This window comes from Odontesthes bonariensis, chromosome 18, assembly GCF_027942865.1.
Source record: "Odontesthes bonariensis isolate fOdoBon6 chromosome 18, fOdoBon6.hap1, whole genome shotgun sequence".
Classification (NCBI taxonomy): domain Eukaryota; kingdom Metazoa; phylum Chordata; class Actinopteri; order Atheriniformes; family Atherinopsidae; genus Odontesthes; species Odontesthes bonariensis.
In genome coordinates this window covers 5,726,791-5,746,970 of record NC_134523.1, presented here as the reverse complement: position 1 = coordinate 5,746,970, position 20,180 = coordinate 5,726,791, and the positions used below count along the sequence as shown (strand labels likewise).

Sequence of the window (20,180 nt, the reverse complement as noted above, 5' to 3'; positions counted from 1 at the left end):
TTCCAAAGTCCCCTTTAAAGGTTGGAACTCCAGAGCTCTGTGTAGCGGGTAGAGGAAATGATATCTGTCTTTGCGAGCCACCTGACATTTCCCAGAAGCAGCCGGCAGTGATCAAAGCTCGCACGCTTCCCTCCTCTCCCCCTGCTCTTGTTGCTCTTCTTCTCCTCCTCATCCTCCTCATCCTCCTCTCCCTACTGCCCCTCCAGCCTCCCTCTCCCAGCAGGCATCAATCAGTAAAGCACCACTCCGCCGCGTCGTCACGTGTGTCGTGCGAGTGCGCGCACATCTAAAATTGATAAAAAAATTTTTTCCTGACCTTTAGTTCTTAATGTGGATTGGGGGGGGGGGGGGGGGGGCGGGCAGAGACAGACGCGGGTATGTGCACGTGAATATGCGGCCATAACTGCACACATGTTTACAGCAACATCAACAGGGACAGTGGAACAAGCCGGCATGTCATTTAGCAAAAAAAAGACAGCACTCCCTTTAGGCTACAGTGTCATTCACAGGCAATCATATTTTTCACTGTTTAAAGGGTTGTCTCCCCTCGCTCAGACACACACAAACACGCGCACCCGCACGCGCACCGAGGCCTGGCCTTCAGCTGTACCATCTGGTATCTAAATCATGGGAATTCTAGTCTTCCTCCGCTCCTACACGCGCGCACACACACTCTAACATGAGAGCAGAGAAAGAGAGAAGGTGACTGACTGCCATTCTACTTATCATACATGATCTCTGCGTAAAGCAACATGTGACTTTTTTCTTTTTTTTTTCTCCGTTAGGGATCAATGTCCATCTACGCAACAGCGAGCTTCTAAATTTAGCCACGAGAGACGGAGAGAGAAGAGAAACGAAGCGAGTTAAAGAAAGAAAGAGAGCACAGCTCCATGTAAATTACAATCTTTATGTTGCATTGAACTGTGAGCAACGGCACAGTCGAAAGAAAGGGGGAGATGAAGGGGTGAATGAGTGGATATCAGCGCCACTGCGCTGCCCGTCTATTAAACATTAACAGCTTCATTTATATGTAAATGACCCGACAGCCACATGGACAGAAGAGAGAGAGAGAGAGAGAGAGAGAGAGAGAGAGAGAGAGAGAGAGAGAGAGAGAGAGAGAGAGAGAGAGAGAGAGACGGTGGGATGTGACGCCAGTTCAGTGCTAAGGAGAAGAAAGGATGGAGGGATGGAGTCAGAGAACAGGAGAGGGAGACGAGTCTCCTTCATTCAGTAGTCTTTTACGAGGGGGTGGGGGAAAGTCCGCAGTGTCCGATTTGTCGACGGCACGTGCATGGGTGTGCGTCGGAACACAAACATACAAACAGACAAATTAGAAGAAGAAAAAAATCCACCAACAAGCGACGCAAACTCCAATGCACGTGTGCGAACTCCCAGCTGATGTCTGATGAGGTGACGCACGCATACACACACGCACGCACAGTCCTCCCCCTTCAGGCCTTTTCCAAAACGAGTGGAAGAACACCCGAGCGAGACGGAGCTGAACCAAAAAAAAAAAAAAAAAATCAGTTCTTTTTCTTCTTTTTCTTCTTTTCTTTTTTTTCTGTGGAGTGCTGGCGATGACGACCGCGTGTCCCACGGGTCACCGACAGTTGTGTTGGAGATGATGATGGTGGCGGAAAACGAAATGAAAAAGACACACAAAACCTAAATCAAAACAACAGCAAGAGAGAGAGAGAAAAAAAAGTCTTTCGTGAAACAGCCAGAGGTGAAAGATGAGAGATCGTTGAGATAGCGCGGTGTCGTTTTGCGTGTCGGGGGCTAGCTGGGTTTGTCCGGCTAGCGCGGGGGGGTGGGAGGGGCGGCGTCAGGGCGCTCAGCCGTCCGAGACGGGCGGAGACACCCAGCCGTACTTCTCATGGGTCTTCACCAGGGACTTGAAGGTGGCCTCGGCTTCCTTGCGACTGAAAGCTTTCTTGGACTTCCCTGCTTTCCTACATATGCGGCCCTGTGAGAGACAGAGGGGGTGAGAGGGAAACGAGGTTAGAACTGTGTGGGCAGATCAAAAAAAAAAAAAAAAAAAATGCAGAAGCCATTAAGTTTGTCACTGAGTGATGCAGGCGATAGATCCTGTAATTTTTCTAGAATTCTCAGTGAGGTCTGCAGATGCTCATGCTTTGTCATTTCAGGCAGGTGTGTGACATCAGCACTCCCTCATCTCTGATGGATGGCGGACACGGAGGCAGAGGTGAAGCCGACATGAAGGACAGCTGTGTCCTGCCTTTCATGGTGCTACTTAAGAGTCAACTTTCTACAATAACACACATATTGATATTAAACGGGCTTTTCACCACAATTTAAAGCGTGTGTAAAACGTATTATCACTGTAGGATTTTATTCCTGAGCTATCTGGATGCTAGAGGCCTCGACCCCAGATAATTTTTTGAGAATTTGAAGCCTTTTTCTGGTTATACTCAACAATTCTGTGAAGGGGTGAGGCGAGAGAGAGCACTCAAGCTCTCTGTGTTTGCCTTTCTCTCTTTGAGTTCATCTGTCAAACTAGCCATTCTCATAGAATACGTTTGTTTTTGTGGTGCCCTGTCAGAAAGAGACGTCGGAAGTCATGAATGGAAACTGTCACCAACTTGGAAAGACAAACCAAACAGATCCTGGGCCAAAAGAAACTATTGATTCGCCTTTGGCACTGATCTAATAATGGGATCCCTGCCATTGTGTGACTAATGCATTTCTGCTTAGCTGTGTCAAATTAATGGAGACACACGCTTTTTTCCAAGTCCTTCAGTCGTGGCAGGGCAACAAAAATTAAAAGCCCCTTCAAATTTGAAACCACTATGTTTAACAATTATTGTCATTATTGACTAATAAGCCAGTTATTCTAAAAGAAAATCAATGAACTGCTCCACCTGTGACGTGGCAGGAACTGACTCAATTATCACAATAATCAAATGATCACGGAATGAGGCATTTCAAAGAGCAAGACATTCAGCTTGCAACTATGTAAGAGTAAGAAAAGCAACAATTAGCCCGATTATTTGCAACCAACAAATTTAGTTTAAAAGGAAAAGGTTACGTTAAGAAATGAGTCCCGCACCGGACGGCCCTTTGCTGCATGTCTTCCCCCTCTCTCTGCCCCCTGCTTCCTGTCTCTCTCCAACTGTCCTATCCATTAAAGGCATAAAAAAGCCCCCAAAATATATATATATATATATATATATAAAAAAAAAAAAGAAATGTTAAACCGTTGATGGACACATTTTTAAGCTGTTCCTCTCAAAGCATCATTTCTGTTTGGAAGAAAATCAAATAACGGCAGTTTTTGATGACGCTTTAGCTACCAAAACAAATAAGAAAATCCCCCAAAGTCTTGCTCGTCATCATCATTTTCTCTATTCACACTGATTTACACTTTTGAAGTCTTTTTTTAAGAATATCCTGTGATTTTGAAAAACCAGCACATCAGAATGTTGCCGTTTCATCTGAGCCCGGCTCGTTCTGCTAACGCGGTTAGCCGCTAACACACTTTCCCGACCGTGCACATGTGACGACAAGAGCCCAGCCCACACATGCACATTGATGGGGTTAATGGTGAAGGCGCTGCCGCAGGGGACATGTCGACAGGACGAGTGGTCTGAACGCACACTGACCAACATTAGATCAATGTTTAAAGGCAGAGAAAGAGCTTTTAAGACGTCAGGTTCAATCAGAAGTGAAAATACACTCCAGCACGCCAGGCAACGGGGAGCTAAGAGGAGACCAGAAGCAGCTGCTGCACTGAATGATGCAAAAGCTGCATATATGGCAGAATATGTGCACAGAACTCTCTCCAGCTCCGTGCGAAAAGTATTGCGACGTCAGACTTGCACATTTTCACCTTGGCAACACTACGCTGAAGCCCTTCCTCCTTCCCACACTGGGCTAATAATATACAAGGGATAGGATGGTGGGAGAAACAGAGGAAAGAGGTGTGGGCCTTGCCTGCTATGATAAAGCTGCTTAACTCTTGTTATTGTCAGCAGCGCTAAGTCTTCCCTGAAGAAGACTGCGTAGGAGGGCGAAAAGAAAAAGAAAAAGAAACAACTGCCTTCATGCAGCAAAAACTAATGTGTGAGACGCGCATGGCAGTGGCAACACAACCGTGACAAATGTGTGATTCATACCAGTGGCACTAGCTGTTCCGTGGACCAAAGTCATCTGAGAAACGACGGCGTGTTGCAAAGGGAAGGCAAAGACGAGCAGATCTGACTGGCAAGGTGATGCTCTGTCCACCAATCATACCGCAACCATACAGAAAATCTGGTTGATGTCGAGTCGCTAAACACTAGAATTCGTCTGTGCGAGCGCTGGAGCATAGCACCACTTCCCTCTACCAGGAGTGTTTTCTTGGCAGAGGGAAAACGGCAACAAGGCTTTCCAAGGAAACCAATACCAATGAAATTCTCTCAGATGGTTTGCTCCTCTGCACGCTGCAGTGCAGTGAAGAAAAAACACCCATATATGATTACACATCCATAGCATGCCCCTTAATCCTTCTGCTCTACACTCCTGCCCGGCCTCTCTGTGAGACAGTACCTGTGCACAAATAGAGTCATTATTCCAAAGCTGAGGACCAAGAGGCGAGTCTTTGTGTAGCAGTGACACTCTATCTGCTGTGCTTCAAAGAATAGATCTGCTTTTCAAGCATTTCTTCCCTCTGGTGCTTAAGGGAATAGTTTTGGGAATTAAGTTTATTGGATTTCTTGGGAATTGACACCAATGAAAACATAGTTACGGAGTACTGTTTTGCATTTCAGCTTATAAGACTCTAAGCATTACACTGCACTTTAAAGAACACATATTAGGGTTATTTACATGCCCATCATTTTATTTAGCCAATCTATTGGAAAATGTTTGAGTCTCAATGTTGAAAAAGGTACGCATTATTTTCCTTGCAACGCACTCTGCCGCAGCACCTGCCATTTCTTTCTGTTTGAAAGGTTCAGTTTTCGGTACTGTCTCTTTAAGGCCCTTTCCCAAAATAACTTCTAGAAAAAACGAGGAGTGCGGTTCAGGATCAATGTTTACTGTGGGAGTGAATAATTCCTGCTGGTTACACCAGGACTCTGTTGAGCTTCTGGTATCTGTTCATTTGTTTTAAGATTCTCTTTTACGTACAGTGACAGTGCTTTAGCAGTGCTTGTTTCTGCATTTAGTACTTTTTGTACATTGAACTACTAACGGACACGCTAAGAAACAGCTAATCCTTACACCTGAGAAACTAACACCAACAGACTTTTGACTTTTTTTTTTCGTGAAAATGCTTTGCTGCAGTTGTGCCACAGATGTGAGCTGCTAACTGGCCATAGTTTAAGTGAAAAACTAAAAAAAGAAAAAGTAATACAAAGGGATAAGAGACCCCAAATATGAGATTGAAGTCAAAACAACAAGACGGTTCATCGTAATGCACCGTATTTTATTTATTTAGAGAAAATCCAACCCATCAGTGGAAGGAATTAGATGTTAAAAATGTCAATGTCCTCCAACTAAAAGTTTATTCAGTGAGCTAAAAAGTAAAAATATCGATTTTCTGCTCCCATGGCATGTGATGGATGAGCAGCATGTCTCCTTGCGTACTTGCCCGGCTATTTTGGGTCAAAAGTGATGCAAGGGATAAAAGAGGAATTAGGTGATAACGCTGAATGATCTGGAGATTAGGGTTACAGTTTCCTTTCCTGTAGCAACGGTGGCCTCGTTTCACTGCGGGGCTTAGAGACACTCACACTCACACTTTCCCTGTCAACTTGTCTCTCTACGCGTCGGATGAACACACTCTGAAGATGTCGACCTATTACGACCCTTCTGTTTACGCCGTCTTAAAAGCAATCCCAGTCACAAAACGTGTGCCATTACACATTAAATAAATCAACTGAAACAAGGCAAACACTCATGGCACGTTGGAAGTTGATTAGCACTAGAGTGGGAAACAGAAGCTCATTGTGAATTTCTGTCTTATTTAAAGAACATGCTTCTCTTTCCCCAAACCCATCTGCACAACCTTTACAGGCTAAAACTAACCGACGGGCATCACCCTAGCAACGCCGTGTGAAACCTCGGGCTGACACACGCAGATCATGCACTACTTGGATACTGTCAGAGTGCACTGGAGAAAAACCTAATGAACCATGCATATACCCCCCCCCCCCCCCCCCATATGGTTGATGTCACCATCTCAAAATGGCAGACCATTGCTTCGGGGGATATCGTTATGGCAACTGCCAATTGTTAACGAGGTGTGATTACCATGGCGATCAAGGATGGGAAGGAGGGCACCCTCCGCAGAGCATTGTGCTGTCTTTGAACCAATCATAGTACGCGTCAAATGCTTGTTTCCGATTGGTTCGGTGCATCTGCGGACAGGCACCTTCACCGTAGAGTGTGTGAAAAACAGCGGGACAAAGGCAGACAGAGACACCCAACCGGAAACCAAGTACAGAGAGGTCGAACGCGTGTTTGTAAATGAGAGACTGATCTGTGTGATTGTGTATTAAGGCACGGGCCTATGCAGAGTCTTTTGACTCCTAGGTGAAACGGGGCAATCCGGCACTAATCAGCGCCATTGTGCATGCAGTCATCCAAAAGAATGGCTCAGTGTGACACATCCAAAAGTGGACAGAGATAGGAGGTAAAAATAATCTGCTCATGAGAGAGAGAGCGTCCAAACAAATGCGCGCGTGCGTCGCCCTGGGCCGATGCAGCGCCATGTCAGTGTTTATCTAGCTCAGCTACGCGCTCGCTTGTTGAGAGGGACACACTTATGTAGAGTGGCTGCTGGGTAATCGTGTGAAGGGAGATCAGTCAATGGGCAGAGCGGGGAAGGTCCCGGTGCATGTTGGGAAGCGGCTCTTCGGATCGGGGGGGATTGCATAACGCAGACATGTGCTCTAAGGGGTTAGGATAAACAAACAGGGATCGAAGCCATCATCAGATCAGCAAGGAGAGACCCATGGGACTGACGGCTGGGTCATTAGAGGTTAAATACCCTGTTCTACGTTCCCTACCTTCAGGCAGGATACTGTATTTCATCCTGACGACAGTATCAAAGGGCGACAAAGTCCACAATGTTAAACAGGAAGTTTGAAAAAGGAATTTATGCAAGTTCTGTTTCCTCATTATAAGGTGAATGACTGAGCCTGTGAAACCTCAAGGTGTTGGCTGATTCAGCTGGGTGACTTCCAAAGGTAAAAATAACTCCTGATGATGTCATCCAGGTTTTCTTAAGGCTAGTTTTTAGTTGAGTTTTTAACAAAACTGTTGAGTTACAAGCCCTTATCTTGGCAGTTATCAAACACTGGAATATCGAGCATCTTTGAGATCAAGTAATATATATTATATTCTACTTACTTCGCTGCTTGGACTTTGACGATCCTTTCTTAATAACTTAGAACTTATTTCTACCTCACAACTTTATCAGTTGTGAGTCCCCAAACTTAACTAATAGTGAAACTGCAGGAAAAGCCCATTAATGTAGCTTGGTCAGATGCCATCCTCACAGTAATACCATCACGGTTGGCAGCTGAATATCATCAGCTGCGTTTCCAGTCACACGCGTTGCAAACCTAAAGTAACCGTTTGAAAAGCTGCAAGAAAGGAGAAACTCCAGAAATAAATCTTGAGGAGGAGTCAACGGCAACAGCAGTGGACATCCACAAGAGGCAAACGTTGAGAGCTCCTTTTCAGGATTTACTTTCATCTTGGGGAATATCTGGGATGTATCTGGGCAGACGCCGGTCGTTCGTTTATTGTCTGCCGGCTCAGATCGGAAACTGATGACGAGTCATGTCATTTTATTCTCTGCCAGGAGAGACACGGTTTTCAAAGCTGTTTCCACTCAGCTTAACGTGCATCCAGTCTTTTTAGAAACAGGAAATATGTAACTTTTTTGCCCGTTAGTGTAGCCCCCTCCCCCATCCTCTGGATGTGAAACAAAAAGAGGGCAATGAAAACCCAGCTATTATCATTTTTCAGTTCCAATCAATGAAGACAGATTAAATATCCCAAATACTCAAATGGCTTTGATGAAAATGAAGGAAAAGCTGCGGGTTTTCAAAAAGTGGTCAGCGAAAATTTTGCATTTTACATACTGAGACTATGTCACATTAAATTTCACAGTTCATTTTCCGTCGATGCAACAAATCTCCATCTGTGCCTCCTGATGAGTAGATGTCAAAGTGGCTCTGAAACCGAGCCATCTTTAAACCTGTTTGGCTTCTTTTTCTGACACATTGGAACATCTTATGGCTAGAAACAAAGCATCTTTTTTTTGTGTGTCTGCAGTGCCTGGAAGTGGTTGTAGTCAGCATTAAACGGTCTATCGTCCAACTCTTGACACAAGTGCCTCATTATAACACTTCTGCAGTGACAACAACACAGCACTACAGAATGAATAACCAAACTGGATTTCAGACTCCTTTGCCGGGTTCGCCTTACACTACACACTTTTTTTCCCACCTCCTGCAGACCAGTACGAGTCTTCTTTCTCTCTAACCCAAGATCGATGATCACGCTTTGCTCAAAACTGGAAGTCAGGTATCTGAGACTGATGACCACCTCCAGCTCGGTCAGATCTCTCACCAAATATCCCCACACACCGACCCGTGTGATCGTACGTGTGTCTGCGCTTCCTCACATCTGCAGGTGAAGACACTCTGTTGACTCTCAGCTCAGCAATGTGTCACCGCATGTATCCTCTCACTCTAAAAATAGGCAGGAAGTTTTTAAACAGGCTGCATCACTATTGTCACAGGGAAGCGTTGGCCAAGGACGAAGGATTCTATTTTGTGTTCCAGTTTTATATATATAGGTCTTTGTGCTCTGTCATGTCTGTCATGATGCACAAGAGACAAATACATCTCCCGAAAAGTGCAGCCGCCGGTGCACATGCAGCCCAAAATAGGCAAATAGAGAGATAAAGAGATGCGCACACACAAAGTCCCACACGGGGATAATTAATCAATATTGTTTCCATTAGCAAACCAGAGAAGGAAGACACTGCACCATAATTAGGGAACACTACAGAGCTGCTTACTCATCTCCTCAAGCAGCAAATCAAGATGAACACACACACGTTTTCCTCACTCTCTCTGAAGTGGGTACACTTTTTTTGCATGACCCCCCTCTCTGTCTCCGACAGATGCTTAATGACCATAGATGACTCGAAACATCGTTCAGTTATGTCACCCGAGTGCTGATGGGGTCGGGGGAGAGAGCAAGGGAGTCCAGTGACAGTTTACATAAGGGCTGGGGGGGAGGGGGAGGGGGGGTCAGGAACGTGATGTAAAAATGAGCTTTTGAGGCAGCAACTCCAGTCTGGACGCAGAGGAGAAAATCTGCTTGGTTTACACTGGAGTGCATGCAGAGGTGCAGCCATTTTCACTCAGCTGCTGCAGTGCACCGAGGATGAGAAAACAACATTTGACAAGGTTACATAATCCAGACGCTCGAACTCACAGAGGACAGCTCGTGTAGGTTAGGCTACCTGCTGTCTCTATGACTCCATCTGTCTTTCTATCCATCACCGTGTGTTGAATAATTGTTTCCTTCCTCCTTTAGAATAATCTGACAGGTTCAGGTACAGATACGGTGAGGATGCATCAGGGCATGCAAGGGGACATTTCCATTGCATGGCAGTAGGTCTTTGTTGTCAGATGCACCTGATTTATGGAGGCGATAAAAGGCGAGAGACTGCAGAGAAGAGCAGAGGATACCGAGGTTTGCTCTGCATGAAATGGCTGCCATAAAGTCACACAAGGATTAATAGTGTTTGCAATCATGGCTTTGCTTTGAGTGTAGATATAACAGTGCTGCACTTACAACATACAGAGTGGCATAGACTGTTATCAGGAGGCTATGTGCACAGCATTAGCATAATTTTTATGGGATTATGTTGGAGTGTGAAGATATTTCCCTTCAGAAATTCAGATTCATAATAAATCCTCCAAAAGATGTGTCTTCAGACAAAACTGCTGTCAAAGATAACCTTGATCCAACAAACTATGAGCTGAACTGGACATACATGGAGACACTAAATACAGGTTCATATATTTCTTTAGTTGAAATGAAACGTACATCGATTCCAACCGCAGTTTAAGGCTAAAAGCCATGCCAGGTCGGACATGTGAGCGCGTCATTTACGCATGAATACCTAATAGAATTGCTCACATCCAGTGCGTGTCATGACTAATAATGCATGCACCAGAGATGATTAATGTGCCGGATGGCTGATGAAACTCCAAACATAAACTCTCACTCAGCAGCCCCCTTCCAACCCCCCCCTGCCCCCTCCTCACCTGTCCTTTTACGAGACTGGCCGCAAACTGCCTCATGACCGCCTCCACCGTGTAGGCGCTGGACCATCCGCGCGGGGTCAACAGCTCCATGCATATGGCCCCGCCATCCAGCACGTAGCCGTTCTCCAACCGGGGCGTCAGGACCCGCATGAACGGCGGCGAGAAGGGGAAATTATCGGGAAAGGTGACGTTGAGCAGTATGAACTCGGTGCTCGTCTCCTTCATGTCCTGCCACAGTGCCGAGTCCTTGTCTACCTGGTGCAGCTTGACGTTCCAGTCATACAGGTTGTCCTCCACCAGCTCCACCGTGATGAAGTTGTCCCCTAGCCTCCTGATCTCCTGTAGCTCCTTCATCAGCCTGCGCGTCCGGACCTGGGTGCAGTGTTGCCGGTGAGGCGCCAGCGGTGCTATGGAGGAGGCACTGGTGGCTTTACTCCCGCCTCCTCCCGTCTGTAGCTTCTCCTTCGCATCCTTGCCCTGCTTATCTTTGCCGGTCGGCTTGTCCTTGCCGTGCTGGTCCAGCTTCCTCGCCTTAATCTCCGGGGTGCTCAGGATGTTGGTCTCGTTGGCGGTCTGACAGTGTTTGTTGGCGTTGTTCTTCTGGTTCCCTTTGGTCCCCTTTAACGAGCCCTGGTGGTGCTTTGGGTCCTCCGTGTCTCGGTCGTGCAGACGGATCAGACCGATCTTCCGCAGTAGAGTGGCCATAATTTTTCTATAGACTTATCTCTCCGCTGATCCCCCCGCACAGGGGCGAGATTCACCCTTTCCGCCGGGTTCCTTTCTCACAGAGACGACCCGATGCCGATTATTAACCTTGTTATACCGCAACCGCCCCCCCCGCCGCCGCCTCCGTTCGCTGCAGCCTCTGGATGAAGACAACCGGGGGAGCCTGTGCTGTGTTCTCCTCAGTGCATCGTCTCGACACGGCTCGACTGAAAGCAAAAAAACATGGAAACGGCGAGTAAACACAGGTTCGGATGAATATTCACCTGGAATAACAACAGTTTAGCCGCACAGATCAGTGGAATCTAGTCTTTTCTCCCCCTTACAAAAGGAGAGACATCACGACTGCAGCTGTTCCAATAAGATGATGCGTTACGCAGAGGCAGTTAGGTGATCTTATATTTTAAGAGAGGGATGCATAGCCCTACTGATGGAAAAACCAAAGGAAGACACAAAAGCAGCAGGAAGGCGACAACTGGGCTATAAAAGAAAAAAAACAAAAACACCACAATGAAATCCAAGCTTGCAACAGACTGATGATCAGGTTATATTCCTATAGGAATTTGACATATATCAAATAAAAACGCCAGTGTAACAGTCGTTTTTCAAGGTGCCATTTCACAATAGCTATAAAGACACACTACAGGCTTCAACAAGCTGTCAGGCACCATGAAATGACCGCTAAGTAAAGGAAAATACACAATCCAATGAGGTCTTTCAGAGACATTGTCCACATTCTGTCCATAAGACCCGGAGTCCTTCCATTATGTGCGTTCTCCTGCCTGTACAGACAGAGCCAACGCTTGAGAGCAGCCGATCTTACCTCAGACTGATGAAATTCTGAGTATGTCCGTTTTATGAGCCGTTTATTGCACCTTTATTCTGCGCCGATCCCGCTCTGTGCAAGCCGAAGAAAAGCCTCCACCATCCAGTGGACCTGCCGACGGTGGGAGCTGCAGTGAGGAGGAAGAGGAGGAGGAGGAGGAGGAGGAGGAGGAGGACCTTTGATGTGTGTGTGCAGCCGCTGCAGCTCCCTGCTTTAATGCAGTCGAGAGGACGAACCAGCCACCAGTAATCCTTCTTCAGCCCGTCGCGTTCTCGTCGCCTGGACGCTGAGTTTCAATATAAAAGCATAGACGTCCGCTGACATTCAAGGCGAGCTTTTTTTTTTTCTCTTTTTTTTTCTAAGCTGTAGCCCCGTTACATACTCAAGTTGACTGTACAGACCGTCGTATGCCAGCTAAACTCTACTTTAAAGTAGTTTTACGACATTTTATCCTAACCGAGGAACTCAGAGCCTTTACACAATGGGAAACGACACAAATAGAAGGTTGAACACAAGCTTCAATCCTTTCAGAAAGCTATAAATAGTTCCTAAATATTTAAATCTAGCAACATTATATTTGGCCATACTTATTGCAAGAAAACAAGGAAATAGTTGTTGTCCCTATCCTTAAATACGACCCTCAAGGACATCTAACAAACTACTGCAGAGAGCGGGAAAATACACTTTACACGTAGTTGTTGTCATAATCATTTGATGTTGCATATTGATTTATTCATTTCCCATTGCTGCTTTATTATTCTATTCAGGGCTGTGGAGGGGCTGAGGCCTGTCTTAGCCACGACTGAGAAGGTTTTGCTTATTTCAGTAAGACAAAACCAGACCACTGGGTAAGGGTAAACCCTGGACAGCTCAGCAATCCATCACACGTGATGCACAGAGATAAAAAACAACAACAAAAAAACAAAACAAAACATGCACACTCTCACACAGACAAATTAGAACCACTAGTTGACCCAAAATGCAATTTATTTTGAAGGGTAAGTACTCATTTCCTGGCTAACCCGAGCTCACTCCATGTAGCTTTGTAGCTTTGGATTTCCTTTATAGAGTAAGGCTGACAGGAAGGTGGATGCCAGAGCAAAGAAATGTCACCACCACTGACATTCACGTTCACTTTTAGTCTCCTTTCGTTCTCAGCGAAGTCAGCACCTGTCTATGTTTTCAAAGAGTGAAGTAGCTCGACGCTGTCAGCGGAGCTCAGCATTATTTTCCAGGTTAACTGGAAACGGCACTCTTCAGTTCAACTCATGTGTTGGAATATATTCACAACTTTTTCGTGGTTTTTCTTTCTGGATTGTACACAGGGACTAAGTCACTAATTTGGATGTATTGTTCTGTGTAATGCTGAATTAGGTCAGTCTGGGTTTTTGAGTTGTATAAAGCAGTCAACATGCACCTGATTTTCTTGCAGACCTTGCAGTTTCACACCTCAAACTACATTTGACTCAGTACTGATAAAATACTCTTATAGGCCACCAAGGTCACACTGGACAAAGTGATAACCTGTCATAACAAAATGCGGGCCATGCATTGTATCCATCTCTGTCAGGTTTGAGGCATACTTACTCTATAAACCAATAAAGCTGGAGTCATGCTAGCCTTGAAACAATGATAGTCTATCATATTGATGTACCATATAATGCATATTATCACATTAAACATAATCCTAACAAGACCCGACCAACAAAACCATTATTTAGACACTTTTTGACAATAAAAGGTACATAATAAATACATTTTCAGTTTAAATTTCACCTTTATTCGGATTTTTCCCCCTATTTGGATTTATTCTTATACATTTCATTGACTGGTTCATTTTCATTTATTAATTCTTGCTGCTGACAACATTTTGGGATGTATGTAGTGATAAGGAGTGATGCCCAAAATCCTAAAAGCCTGCTTCCAATGTATCAACAATATATGACAAGAATTTTTAACATGACTTCATCTAATGATCACATTTTGCAAGAAATATAGGCTACATATTAGGCATATTTTTTACATACTCAATTTTCATAGTAATCAGTTTAAACACTTAAAACTTAAAATGTTACCGTGTTAATCTGCACTCTCCCACCTTGAATAAAGAATATTTGACCCAGTAGATGTAAAGTCATTGAAACTGAAGCATTGTTTACGAGTTCAATTCAATTTATGTTCTCTACAAAGAAGAATCTATCACACTGCCAGCACGACATTTTGATACGCAGTACGACAGTCTGTCATTGGCCGTTACCTAGGTTGCAGAATGTAGCCTCCGGTGATTGGCGAGTATTTGGCCGTAAAGCGCAGCAGTATCGTAGCTGTCGTAGCGTTGGCGGCTAACACTAAACAGCGATAATTTCATAAATAGATCATCCAAACAGTGGTATTTATATAGACTTTTGGTAGTTTTCCAACAGTTGAAATCAAAATGGCGGAGAAATTTGATAACCTCGAGGAACATCTGGAAAAATTTATCGAGAACATTCGACAGTTGGGAATCATCGTTAGCGATTTCCAGCCGAGCAGTCAGACAGTTCTTAACCAAAAACTGTGAGTCATGTTTCACTTGGATCGGTTTAAATGCGGAACTGTGCCGATAAACACTGTGTTAATCCGCTTTGTTGGTTTCTCTTCCCAGTAATTTCATGATATCTGGGCTCCAAGACATCGAGAAGTGCCGTCAGCAGCTTCATGAGATCAACGTTCCTCTTGAAGTCTTTGAGTGAGTCCAGCGGCTGTTAGCTTGTATTGTTGTGCACGTTAGGCTTTGTGACATATTTAACTGCATTTTTCTGCTGTCGTTTGTCTTTCCGGCGTTACAAATACACCTGCTGTTGCGTTGAGAGCATAGTTTTGCATGAAAGCCACGCCAAATCCTGCTCTAAACTCTCCGGATTTAATACTATCCTTCATGTCGATAGGCCTGTTGCAATTAAACGGCTTATAATATTATTTTTCACGACTATTGAGAGCAGCATAAACATTCGGCATGCACATAATGTAAAAATAACATTTATTGAAATATATATATATATGTGTGCATGTGTATCAAACTGTTACCTCTGTTGTAGGAAACTTCTGGAGGTTGGGCCAATAGAATTTATCTTTTTTTTTTTTATCGGTGCCTCATAACGTCATATTCTGGTATGAAACCTTGTGTTTCAAGGTATATTGACCAAGGCCGGAACCCTCAGCTGTACACCAAGGAATGTCTTGAGAGAGCCTTGGCGAGGAATGAGCAGGTCAAAGGGAAGATAGACACCATGACGGTAAGAGATTATGCCAGGGACACTGAGATTCCCCACCAGTGCCTGAATGAAACTGAAGAGAACTGTAAAAATATTTTGCTGAAGAAATGTTGAGAAGCACATTTAGAATTCCTGCAAACTTAAATTATCCCTTTTTTTTAATTTTTTTAAATGGCCCTTTTCATATGCGTTGAATACGTTTTCCAGCTTTTTCCTGCTCAGTTGGAAACACAATCCCACCGTTCAGTCAATGTAACTTTTCCTATAAATAATCGTGGCTAACATCTCCTCTTCGCTTGATGATACAAATGTATACAAGGAGGATCTATTCTGAGTGTACCACAGTTGTACCTGTCCTAAACACACAAGTTTAGTTCTATCCTGCTTTAAATGAGAAGTATTTATAGCTCAGTATCAAACCACCAAACTATACTGTTTTTTTTTTTCCTCTCTTTTTCTGTCCTCGCAGAAGTTCAAGAGTCTTTTAATTTCCGAGCTCAGCAAAGTTTTCCCGGAGGAGATGTCCAAGTACAGAGCTATACATGGAGAGGACACCCCCTCCTAGTAACTCCTGCACCTTGGCCCCAGACTTTCAACCTGTGACCCCTGAAAAAAAAAAAAGCCCAAGTGGTGTTTGACCAAGCAGGAGGCTCTGTGGTTGCCAAAGACATGTGATAACAAGTGATAATTATTATTCTTTTCCCTCAAAGTCTGTGATGCTGTCGCTGATCAGTATCCTGAGGAAGAAGGTTTGATTTCAGCTCAGCGCCCTGACTCAGCCAGTCATCGCCTTCCTCTGCATATAAAAGCAAATTTAAAGCTGGCTTTCAAGGAGAAGCGGCTTATTTCTAAACCTCTGGGTTGTTGCGTTCTAAGGGTACACAGTCATTTTTGATGTCCCTGCTGATACATGGACATGAAACAGGCTGCAGTGTTTTTTTTCCCCCCAGTGTCCAGTTGTAAAGAAAAAAAGAAAACACTGCAAGGTTCCTCTCTGATTCTGCATCAAGGAACTGACCCCATCATGTGTAAATACTGTCTATTTATACTCATATTCTCTACTTTTTATAATGCTTCCTTACCATGTGCAACATACATTTATACCACCCACAGTTCATAACATTTTGTATCAAGCTCAGGTTTGTAATGGCCATAACGGCTGAATGCAAATGTTATTTGAAAGCAGTTCTGTTTTTATTTGTAACTTGTTGGGATTGTCACGTCTGTTATTAAATGGTCTTTTTGAATTTATTGGATTTTTTTTTTTGCGTGTGCTTAACAATTGTAGCATTTTATAAAATGTATTGGCAGGTGAAATAATACTAAGAGACTGACTTGTTTTTGTCTGTTGCAGACGCATTGCTGAAATGCATTTGCTCCTTAATAAATTGGACATGCTGGTATTCTGAGGGTGTTATCATTAGATAAGACCGTGCACTCAGGCTGCTTTTTTTTTTTTTAGAAAACTTTTTAGTGAATTCAAATCAGAAATTCTTTCAGGAAATGATGACTACTGCGTCCTCCAGGCTAAAGTGGAGGGAAACCATCCATCTTGTTACCAGCGTACGGCTTAAAAGCCAGCGTCCATGATGGAATGGGGGTACATTGGTGCACATGCCACGGGTAACTTGAACATCCATAAATATACCGTTAAAGGGGAACTCCGGGGCATTTGAAGCGCAATCCCATTGCTAGAGGTTGTCAAATACTGACAGTAGGACACAGACTGGTGCAAATCGGCGCTCCCTGTGCGGCGATTGCGCTGTTTGCGCAGCCTGTCATGCTAGCCAAATACGTGGTGGCTAAAGGCTGATTCATACTCGGCGCAAACGCGCAACTGTTCTGGCTCGAGAACCATTAATGACGTCATCGAAAGCGCCAGCCCCTTCACAGTTCCTTCAGCTCATAAGCGCAGTTTGCGCCGAGAATGCGTCACATTTGCAGTTCTCTCCAGACCAGCGAGCGTCACTGTTGAGGAAACAAGCTGAAAAGCATACGAAGAAAGCATACACAATGCCACCTGTGGTGTCACGTCAGCAGAGGCTGGCACATCTGATGCGGAATGAATTTACTCTGGGTGTAGAACTGTATATGTATCTCAGAGCTAAGCGGCTGCGGCAAAAACAGAAGAGAAGGTGGAATGTTCGTCCTTTGCAACAAGACGAACTTTGTCAAACTTTGTCCCAGTGTAACTTCATAGACGTGTCGTACAGATGTTTGTAGAGGCGCATCCTCTCGGTCACCGCGGTCTCTGCAGTGTTCATTTTTTCTTTTTCTTGGTCAGCTGTTTCCGGTGGAGCGCGCGCAAAGTCAGAAAAAAAGTTGTGTGCGCGCCCTTGCGCCGCGCGAGGATTTTCTAGCTTGCGAAGGGGGGCGTGGCGGAATTTTGGGACACGTGACCGTTTGCGCCATTTGCGACCAGCTAGTATGAGCGAGGTCGCGCCGAGTATGAATCAGCCTTAAGGGGCAAGTGCTAAACCTTCCATGTAAAACAACAACTTGCACACAGCAGAAACGTCACACCACTTTATAAACCATTCGACAATAAAGTCACAAGCCTTACCATCAAAACCATATGCATGGTTCTCACATTACTGGCATGGGGACGTTACAAAACAACTTTATAAACAGCATGTAACTTACCGGTTGTCGGTATGCGCGCGCATGTGAAAGCCCAAAAGAGTCGATGGACAATACTCCCATATACAAAACAATTATCTTCTCTAGAAAAACTGCTTTCAAGTATTTAAAACATTACAACAATATTACTGGGCATGTATTGTTGTAATGTTTTAAATACTTGAACGCAGTTTTTCTAGAGAAGATAATTGTTTTGTATATGGGAGTATCGTCCATTGACGGTTTTGGGCTTTCACATGCGCGCGCATACCGACAACCGGTAAGTGACATGCTGTTTATAAAGTTGTTTTGTAACGTCCCCATGCCAGTAATGTGAGAACCATGCATATGGTTTTGATGGTAAGGCTTGTGACTTTATTGTCGGATGGTTTATAAAGTGGTGTGACGTTTCTGCAGTGTGCAAGTTGTTGTTTTACATGGAAGGTTTAGCACTTGCCCCTTGGCCACCACGTATTTGGCTAGCATGACAGGGTGTGCAATCACCGCACAGGGAGCGCCGATTTGCACCAGTCTGTGTCCTACTGTCAGTATTTGACAACCTCTAGCAATGGGATTGCGCTTCAAATGCCCCAGAGTTCCCCTTTAATGCTGAATTATGTGCGCACATTTTGAAGCGACTCATTTTCCCATTCATTAGAAGTAGGTGTGTGTCCAGACTTCATGTTGCCACCTGGATGACATCTTTTTTTTAGAGCAGGGGTTGCTTATTTCAGTAAGACGACACCAGAACACATGAGCGAGAGTCGCGATGGGAGAGTGGCTGAACTGCAGCCCATCCAGTGAGAACATTTGGCTCATAGAGAAACAAAAAGAAAACAGACCTCGATCTGTTATTCAACTAAAACGCTCAATCAATCAAAAAAAAAGACAAACATTTCATTGGAATCTACAGTAATCGGCCTCCTCAGTTCCAAAATACTTTGTGCTCTTAAAAGGAGAAATGATGCAGCCTACTAGTAAATATGCCCTATCCCAACTTTATGCTGGTTTTGAATAAAGAGGAAAAGATATTTTTTCCCAAAACATGAAGATTTGTGTTTCAGTCGCTAATATCGTCTTTTTACTTCCACCTTTTGTGAAGCACTGCTTTCTGCTTTAGTTAACATTGAAGCCAGGATTCTTGTTGTTTCAAACACTATTAGCTGAGGATTTTTTTTCAAATCAGTAGAATATTATGAGTGAAACATGAGTAAAAGTGTCAGTGTGTCACATGCAGAGAATATGACCTGCACGGACCTGATTACATTTCACCAACTTCTTTGGGATCATTCAGCTCATTTGACACTTCAAGTGCGTCTTGTGTTGGAACTGTATACCGTCCGGAAAAGTCTGCCACTCTGAAACAAGGAGACAGACTGACTGCGTCATCCTCCTCCTGCTGGGGCTCGGGCACAGCGTCACCCCCGTCTGACTCTGGAGGCTGACGCTCTGAGACAGAAGGAGAGGAGTGAGCTTTGTTATTGGTTTGTGATCTATGCTGTCAGGCTTCACTGAGGATTTTCAAACGTGTCTCCTTTAGGTGATCGTGGTTCACTGAGGACTTAACCTCAAGCTGTTGTCGTTCAGTGATTCTGTTTTTATTTCTCAGCTTTTCTAACTGTTGCATGAACTGTAAGTGTTTTATTCATTGTTACCCGTCACTGGTGCTTACTTTGCCAATACGGTCCCGCTCACCTCTAAGTTCACAACAACAGACTGTTATTTTGCTGTGTTTTGGGGAAAATGTTTTTTATAAACATAGATATAGGTATCGCGTGATGTAATAATTTACATCTTATTGTGTTTGGAAGCTAGAAGAAACACCATTCATGAGCATATCTGAACATACAGACATGAAAATGTTGATATCAGTATGCTTGTCGGCTGTTACTTTGTTAAATTGATTTAAAAAAAACATGACCTTATCCCAAAGTAGCCCAAAGAGGAGACTTAGTCTTAACTGACCCAAAAGTACTTACCTGAACATACCCACTTATGGAAAATTCTAGCACTGGCAGTAGCATGGAGCTCCACCATACAGCCAAAAAGAGTCAAAATGCATTTTTTTTTTTTTTTTGCGCGTCACATGTCACAATGTCAAAGTGGCAACATGATCAAAGCTAGCTCCATTTCAGTGATAGGAATGTTGAGCGGTGTAGCAGTGGAAAAGCACCCACTCTGAATCAGACCTATTTTAGGTTTGGTAACTAGGACAAAAAAACCCCCAAAAAACGGAAGACTTAAAGCTGCGTTAGCCATAGCTTAATCATTAAGGCAATCAAGCTAGTATTAATTTGGAGTTTGTTGGTGTAACACCTTTGAAGTCTCACATCAGAGAGGAAACCTGTGACTCCGTATGAAATGGAAACTTCTTTTAATCACCTCTCATAGTTCTCTTTCTGTAACAATCAGTAGCAGATCTAAGAGTTTTCCAAGTCTGGGGCCAGGTAAGTCATG

At 44.2% G+C, this 20,180-nt stretch overlaps 2 protein-coding genes across 2 annotated transcripts; one reads left to right on the top strand and one right to left on the bottom strand.

The window, feature by feature from the left end:
* Window positions 1-355: 355 nt before the first annotated feature.
* ube2ql1 (ubiquitin conjugating enzyme E2 QL1) lies at window positions 356-12,074 on the bottom strand. Its single transcript, XM_075449873.1, has 3 exons — window positions 11,848-12,074; window positions 10,302-11,233; window positions 356-1,966 (listed from the first exon to the last, which is right to left on the bottom strand). Exons 2-3 carry the CDS (start codon window positions 11,004-11,006, stop codon window positions 1,835-1,837), a joined length of 837 nt encoding a protein of 278 aa, XP_075305988.1. The 5' UTR covers window positions 11,007-11,233; window positions 11,848-12,074; the 3' UTR covers window positions 356-1,834.
* A 2,062-nt stretch (window positions 12,075-14,136) lies between these two features.
* med10 (mediator complex subunit 10) lies at window positions 14,137-16,355 on the top strand. Its single transcript, XM_075449412.1, has 4 exons — window positions 14,137-14,406; window positions 14,495-14,578; window positions 15,023-15,125; window positions 15,574-16,355. The coding sequence occupies exons 1-4, from the start codon at window positions 14,285-14,287 to the stop codon at window positions 15,667-15,669; spliced, it is 405 nt and encodes a 134-aa protein (XP_075305527.1). The 5' UTR covers window positions 14,137-14,284; the 3' UTR covers window positions 15,670-16,355.
* The last annotated feature ends 3,825 nt before the right edge of the window (window positions 16,356-20,180 follow it).